At 43.3% G+C, this 7,826-nt stretch overlaps 1 protein-coding gene and 1 long non-coding RNA gene across 2 annotated transcripts in view; one reads left to right on the forward strand and one right to left on the reverse strand.

Annotated features, from left to right (window-relative positions):
* The window catches only part of LOC116703338 (uncharacterized), a 17,297-nt gene extending 15,055 nt beyond the window's left edge, over positions 1–2,242 (reverse strand). The window contains exon 1 of the long non-coding RNA XR_004335403.1: positions 2,230–2,242. This is a non-coding gene — a long non-coding RNA (uncharacterized LOC116703338). The remainder of the gene's footprint in view (positions 1–2,229) is intronic.
* nfixb (nuclear factor I/Xb) overlaps positions 1–7,778 on the forward strand; it is a 144,236-nt gene extending 136,458 nt beyond the window's left edge. Inside the window, 3 exon segments of the mRNA XM_032538004.1 lie at positions 49–196; positions 3,318–3,409; positions 6,945–7,778. Of these exon segments, the coding sequence (XP_032393895.1) occupies positions 49–196; positions 3,318–3,409; positions 6,945–6,959 (255 nt within the window). The 3' untranslated portion in view covers positions 6,960–7,778.
* Positions 7,779–7,826: the final 48 nt, after the last annotated feature.

A 7,826-nucleotide genomic window follows, 5' to 3' on the forward strand; every position in this document is an offset into this window, starting at 1 on the left:
GCGGATTGTCGCATGTCGCCCTCTTGACCCTATTTGTGTTGTCTGCAGCCAAACGGGAGCGGCCAGAGCAAAATGCCAGGCTCCTTCTTGCTGCCTCCACCTCCCCCAGTGGCCCGCCCAGTGCCCCTCCCTATGCCCGACTCTAAACCCAACAGCACGCCCCCTGACGGCGGACTCTCCTCGCCCGCATCTCCGTGTAAGTGACCCCGCAGAGACCGCTCTCAAAACCAAACCAACAACAAAAATCTGAAAATCCCAACCCTCTCCAGTGAAAAGACCCCTGCCATTGTTCTTTCTCCAACTTCGTGCCATCATTGTTCCTGTGTATACAACACTTCACCTCCCTTAACCCTTGGAAGACTGTGGAAGCCAGCACAGGAGCTCTGTGGAGCTCAGAGTAGATCAAGGTCACCAGAGGTCTGGTTAGACGTACATTTCATAATGGATTCCCGTGGTGCTCATCAGGGTTCTTTATTAGGCCCCATCAGTTTGAGTGGCTCTTCACGTTGAGCCCATTCGGCATTGTCTGGTGTGGAAGTTGCATCACCAACCCAGTTCTTCTACTAAATCCTCATTTCTTCCCCTGATGGACTCATTAGCAAACCTTGTATAAAATAAATAAAAAATAAAAAAACTTGAAAAGATTTTGATTATTAATTTATTCTTACTTGTAGTTGTGAAGAGCACAAATTTAGGGCAGTAAATTTATATGGACTCCAAAACATTCCAGTAGAAATTGGGACATTGGTGGTTCAAAAAAGTAGTCATACTTGTTTTTGGTTGAGCTGAATTTAGCTTCTAGCTTTTTTTGGTGATTGTTAAGCAGTGTGTTTTTAAGGTGAAGGTGTGTCAGTCCTACCGAGGGGATTTGTCTTCCTCACATGTGATAGGAGGGGCACTGGATGGAGCACTTTATTTTTTTGTTTTTAGCTTTCCTTCAAATTTAGTGTTTGCGTTTTTTCCCCCCAGTCAGCGTCTCTAAGTCTTTTGTCTTATGTATGTTATTCAAGTTCTTAGAAACACATGGATGTATACTGTATATGTCCAAGCACATACATCTCCAAGTTATCTTTCTCTCTGTCTTTTTTTCCTTCTTGTCCTTCCTCCTTTTCCTCCACACAAACACAAGTCTGCACACTGCATCCTGAATCCCTTAGTGAGATTCAAATGCTGGAGTCCGTAGGGTACCTCAAACTGCCCTAAATTTGTCAGAGGCTTTGATGCCAGTGGGTTTTAAATGTCCCTGACTGATCCTCAATGTCAAAATTCTGGTGTGCTCAATCACTTCCAACAAGTTTATCAACAGGATTTAATCACTCCGGGAGATCTAAGTTTGCAGACTAGGTTTTGGCACCTCTCTGGAGTTTTGATGACCTCAAAGAAATATAGCACTAATTTCTGTAGTACAAATTTGATTCATCAGATTTTTTTTGTTATTTAACTAAAGTGATCCAGTAGGTACTCTATGCTGTCACATATCTGACATTTTTCTTCAGGAGTTACCACTCTTGTAACTATGATAAACATGAAGCTACAGCCAACAGGTGGTTAGCTTAGCTTAGCATAAAGACTGGAAGTAAGGTGGAAACAGCTAGCCTGGCTCTGTTCAAGGTAACAAAATCCCCCTAACAGCACCTCCGAAGCTCACTAGTTAACACATATGCTGTTTATGTAATTTGTACAAAAGTCTAAATGTGTGAAATGGCACATTGTGGTTTAATGGGGTTTATGCATCACTCACTTTCTTGAGTCTTTTCTTGTTTTCAAACTTTTTGTACAGAATAATCAAACATGATATAAGGGCCCAATTAGTGACCTTTAGCGGTGCTGTGAGGCAGATTTTGTTACCATCTGTCTAGGGACATCAATGATTAATCGATTATCAGTAATACCATAAATTTAACCAAATAAAAATATACTGACTGCTGCAGAAGACAAGGGATGTGTGGCAAACCGCCATGTAATGTTGTGTAGATTTGCCTTAGGTGGAGCCTCTTTCTTTTTAATGAGATTGAGTTACAAGTGTGTTGTGACTGCCTGAAAGGACGCACAAACTGTAAAACAAATGCACCTCCCTGCCCTCAGAGGAAGCCAAAAGTCACAGCGTACCTCACGCTGCTCATCAGACAATCCTGTTAAGGAACTAAAAAATCACACAGACTTGTTGTTTGGTGACTTTGCGGTTTAGCTTCCTGAGGCTAATGCTAACGCTAAACGAGCATCTTGAACCGAAGCAGCTGCTCGATTAATGCAGGCTGCAGGATTCTAATTACACATGCTTCCAACTAAATTAACACAAAAAAGTGTTTAACTGTACTAGCAACACTCACCTGCTCTTTCTATACAGTACTGTGCAAAAGTCTGCAGGTGTTAAAAATGCTGTAAACTAAGAATGCTTTTACAAATATATAGATATAGATTTTTTATTTTTTTATCATTTTACAAAATGCAAAGTGAGCAAACAAAAGAAAAATCTAGCTCCTATCAATATTTGGGGTTACTGCCCTTTGCCTTCGAACCAGTATCAATTCTTATAGGTACAATTGCAAAAGGTCAGGCAATGTTGAGGATCGTAGACGCACTGGTCAAAAATGGAAACCCAGGTGCACCCATCTACTGTCTGGAGAAGTCTGACCAGTAGTGGTCTTCATGGAAGAGTTGCAGCCAAAAAGCCAGACCTCCTACATGGAAACAAGGCCGAGTGACTCAACTATGCACAAAAACATAGGTTGGATGGGACATGGGTCCCACTGGTTTCTGCCAGTTCTGAGCTGATGTCACTGCTGGACATCTTCCCATTTCAAAGTAAAATAAGCTTGATGTGTTTTTCATCTGCTGCACAAGTTTCCTTGGCCGACCACTGCGTCTACGATCCTCAACGTTGCCTGACCTTTTGCAAGTGAACCTATAAGAATTGATGTACCTATAAGAATTGATGCTGGTTTGAAGGCAAAGGGCAATAACACCAAATATTGATATTTGTTAGTTGTTTGCTCACTTTACCTTTTGAAAATTGATACAAATAAACAATCTATATTTTTGAAAGTATTCTTAATTTACAGCATTTTTTCACACCTGCCTAAGGCTTTTGCACAGTACTATGCATTCAAGCGGTGACAGTACATGAACAGCTAAAGTCGGAGCGACAGTATTGTTTGTCCTCGGGACATCTGTCCAGATAAGCTGCTGTTTTCCGTAGCTTGGCTAACGTTAGCTACAGTCAACGACACATCGCTCCATCATTTGATTGCTTTAAGCTGCCAGCTGAATTTGTGCATGCACTGATGTATTGGTTTCTTTCTCTTCGGTTTCTCTAGCATACTCCACGCCAGGCGCCACAGCTTCCAACAGGTTTGTCGGCATCGGATCACGGGACAACAACTTTCTGAACATCCCGCAGCAGACGCAGGTAGGAGTCTGGTACACGATGGCAGCTTTTGTCTGATGTGTAGAAATGAGGAGGTAACTCGTCTGTTTTGACTGTGATTACTGGTCTAACTCAGGAAACGTATTAACTGTATGGATGTTCGCCAGAATACTTCTTAGTCCCTCCCTCCCTGAAACCTGCTGCTGGGTTTCCTCCACCTCACCTCTCACACCATACCACAGCGCACCATCAATGTGTACATTTGTACATCTGTATTTTACTGTACGTGTGTGGTTTACCATATGTACTCAAATGTTTATTTGGCACATATGGAGCCTACCCTTCAGGCAAGCAGGCCTTCTACCTTGCTGCCTTTTTCCTTCCCCGTCTTGCTACCTCTCCTTTCCCTCTTCTTGTCTTCTCTACTTCTCTCTCTTTTCAGCTGTGTCCTACTACACTCTCCTCCCTCCCTCCCCTCTGATTTATATTCTCTCTTTGCCTTTTACTTTCTCCCTCTTCCTCCTTCTTTGTTCCTTCCCTTGCGCCTCGCTCGTATGTCTCGCTCATATGCCTCCTCCATTACCAACCAGTACTTTTCTCATTAGTGTCCAACCACACCCGCTCTGAACACATGGAAACCATCTGAAACTTTTGTTTCTCTGCCCTCCTTTCTCTTACTTTTCCTCCCTTTCCATTTTCCCCAGTCCTGATCCGTTCTGCCCTCTCCACCCGTTATTTTCCTTCTTCTTTTCCTCACTCCGATCTTTATCTGCTTCTGCTCTACTACTTTTCACTGTCAGTTTTTCTCCCCATTCTCCATTGCTCTGCCTTCTTTGTTAGTCATGTCCCTCCGGTCCGGAGTGGACTTAACAACTTAGATGTAGATGTAGTAGATGGACACCCGAATTTCATATGTGATTGTTCAACATCTTGTTCCACATTCATGGTTATGGCAGTGGGCAACATACTGCCATGCTCCTCTTTTATGCCTTCAGGCTTTCAAACAGATTTCTGAACCTGGCTGCAGGGATTTGCTCGTATTTAGCCACATGAGCACTAGTGAGGTCAGGCGCTGATTTTAGATAATAAGGCCAACTTGCTGTCGGAGTTCCACAGCGGCCTTGTCATGGTAAAACAGGACAAGTCTTCCCCAAACTGTTGCCACAAAGTTTGAAGCACACTATTGTCTAAAACGGTGGTTCCCAAAGTGGGGCCCTTGAGGGAGTTCCAGGGGGTCCCCAGAAAATAGGGGAATCATTATTTTAACTTTAATTCCATAACTCAATGACAGAATGTATGACTAATTTTGGTCATAGGTTTCATGCATTTTCTGTAATAAAACATCTAAATGCAAAAAAGAAAAATATCGAATGGGGGCCCCAGACAAAATCTCACCAAAAGTGGGTCTGTGGTGTAGTTTGTGTCAGTTTAGAGGTCCTTGACATGAAGAAGTTTGGAAACCACTGGTCTAAAATATCTGTGAATGTGGCATTGTAGCTAAGAGGCAAAAATAGCCCTACACCAAACGTTATAAAAAGTATCTACATACTTTTAGCCCAGCTCGTCTGTCTTTTTATGCTCATTGTTCAGTGTGTAGTGTCTGAAGTATGGTTTTACTTTTCAAGGCCCAACCAAAACACACAGCATTAATAGTTTGCATGTGGCTTCTCAGAAAATGACACAACAAGATTGATGATCCACTAAAATAAATGATAGATCACGAGACAAAGAGCATGTCAGAAGTGTGTATGTGGTGACTACAAGACCGGCTGGAGAAGCTCTCACAGTGGGCTCCGTGTGCCCTCTGGTGGCCGAGGTGACACACTGCGAACGGGGGGGAAGGGGAAATGAGATATCAACGGGGCAGGACAACAGGGGAGACGCAGGGAACGGAGGGACCGAGTTTTGGCCCTTACAGAAGTCACGTTCTGGCCGTCTTGTTACCCCCGGCAACCAGACATGATGTCATAGCCAGTGATCTTGAATTTGAGAAGGGGTTGATTGAGAGGGGGGCAGGAAAGAAAAGAGGGTGGTCACTGTTTAATGCCAAGGATTTAGTCGGAGTGTTCACGGGAGATAGATGGATTGTGTATGTGAGAGAGAGAGAGAGAAACTGAGAAGTTACAATGCCTAAGGCCTGCTGGGACAGTGCCCAGGGGAGTAGGGTAGCTGAGAAGGGCAGGAGGCAGAAGGGGGGCATTCATGCGACCTGTTTGAGTCAAATGAAACAAAAGGCTGCTTCCCTGGAGCCTCAGAGTAGTTTCCAAGGCTTGACTTCTAGAATGTTGGCGGCATTAGCACCCAGTGCCAGATCTTGCAGGCCAAGCGGGGCAGCCAACAGCGGCGACGGTGACCCATTTCTGCTCCCTGTTTCCCGCTGAGTGAGAGAAACCCAACGTGAAGATGGTGCAAGTAACACAGAGCGCCAGACGGCTGTCTCCCTGCTGCTGCATGGCCATTAGTAGCCATTCACTGCTCGGCCAAATTGGAGACACACCGTACTTCAGTCCAAAAATGGACAGAATTGATGGTAGTAGCTGGGCCGGTGGCCCAGATGACTGTTTTGTCACTGTAGGAACCTCTAGTGGAGTCATATTCAGGGACAAAATAACCAACACACTTTACAATACTACACTTCCCATAGGTTGCATCTGTCATGGTGGTTTCTGACATATTTCAGCACATCTTTTTTATCAGTAAACCCAGTGGCGTGCCTGTCGGTCGTCCACCACTGTGACTGAAATATCAGCAATCATTCAAAACATTACCATGACATTTTGTCATGTAATTTTGCCATGACATATTGTACAGACATTCGTGTTCCCCAGAGGATTAATCCTGCTCCCGTTTGTCAAGTTATTTCTTTTAGTAAAGTGCCAGGCACGGTCATTTGCCATTTTCAATTAGGTACACCCGCACAAATATTTCTACTTCTTTATTTTCTTCTTATGGGAGAAGTCTCTCGTATGAGACATGGAATATCTTCCAGCAACTTTAACCAAGTCCAGATGCCCTTTATCTTAACCTCCCTTGGATAACTATGACTTAAATGTCTGAGAACATTTACAGACATCTTGCCAAGCATTTCGGTACTGTATGAACACCTTAGAAAGGTACGGGAGTATGAAAGGATAGCTAGGAAAATTGCAGAAAAATTCTCTCCGATGTGAGACAAAACATCCCATTTACCTAAGTCCAATTGCCTTTGAATTTAAATTTCCTTGAAAATCGATGACCTGGATGACTTGAGAACCTCCACAGACACATTCCTACCCCGTCATGTATATAAATGGGGTGGACAAAGTATTAGAAAACCTTTTTAAAGGTAAAACAAGTCTAGTACAACACTGCTACAACAAAGTCATTTTTTGGGTAAAGTACTTTTAAACTACTTTATACAAGATTGATTAAAGTGATGTCATCATTTGTAGAGTTTCATGTCCATCCAAGCCACGGGATTGAACTGTTGATTTAAAATGTATTTTAAGGTGTTTCATTTATTCCTTCTTGTGTATGCCCGCTGACACACAATTTACTGGTTTTGGTTCTAACGTGATCTCATTCTTTTCTTTTCCAGTCTTGGTTCCTCTGACAAGATCTGTGTACAAACCAGCAACTAGAATTCTTTCTTTACAATCGGAAATAGAAAAACAGAGAAACAACCCGCAGGATGATAATCGTCCTCCAACCAATCGACCCACCGACCGGCCCTGACAGTACTTCTCAACCTGATAACAAAATATAATCGAGCAACGCAGGAAATTCCAGCAGCATGACGCTTTTTAGAGGAACTCTGGACTCATTTATCCAGTCAGAGGGAGGACCCGTCTCGAGCAGAAAGATGGATCGATGGAAAGATGAATGGATGGACAAGAGGATGCCCAGGATAAAGAAGGGGTAAGGGGACAAACAGCAGCAAGCAGGTCTCTCCTAAAAAACAACCACCACCGAACCAGCAGCAACGCAGGAGGAACCGGAGGAAGGGGGGAAAAGCGGTCAACTGTCTCCTACATTCGTGAGGACGCATTATGTTATGAATGGCTAAGAAAATCAACTGTCTAACAAAAACAAAATCAGGTTCCCATGACACAGATGTTATATATAAGCTACACAAATCCATTTGGTTTCCAATGAAAGCTGCAGTCCACGCTCCTGTGATGTCTCATCACCCGAAACAAAACAAAAAATCCAATCGACCATTGAGTCTCTTTGAGTGACCATTGACTACAAAGTCCCCTTTTTATTTACCCTGCTACTAACTAGAGAGACATCATGCCAAAACATATCTTGATTAAGGGTTGCACTAGAAGTTGAATCAATTAACACTAATCGTAACTATGTGCACTATTTACCTACAAGGCATGGGAGGTAAACCAGACTTGCCTATTGAGAGTTTTAAAGAGAAAAAAAACGCTAGGTACAAGAAGCCTTTCATGTGCCCTTGACCCCCCCCCCCCCC

Source organism: Etheostoma spectabile, chromosome 15, assembly GCF_008692095.1.
Source record: "Etheostoma spectabile isolate EspeVRDwgs_2016 chromosome 15, UIUC_Espe_1.0, whole genome shotgun sequence".
Lineage (NCBI taxonomy): Eukaryota > Metazoa > Chordata > Actinopteri > Perciformes > Percidae > Etheostoma > Etheostoma spectabile.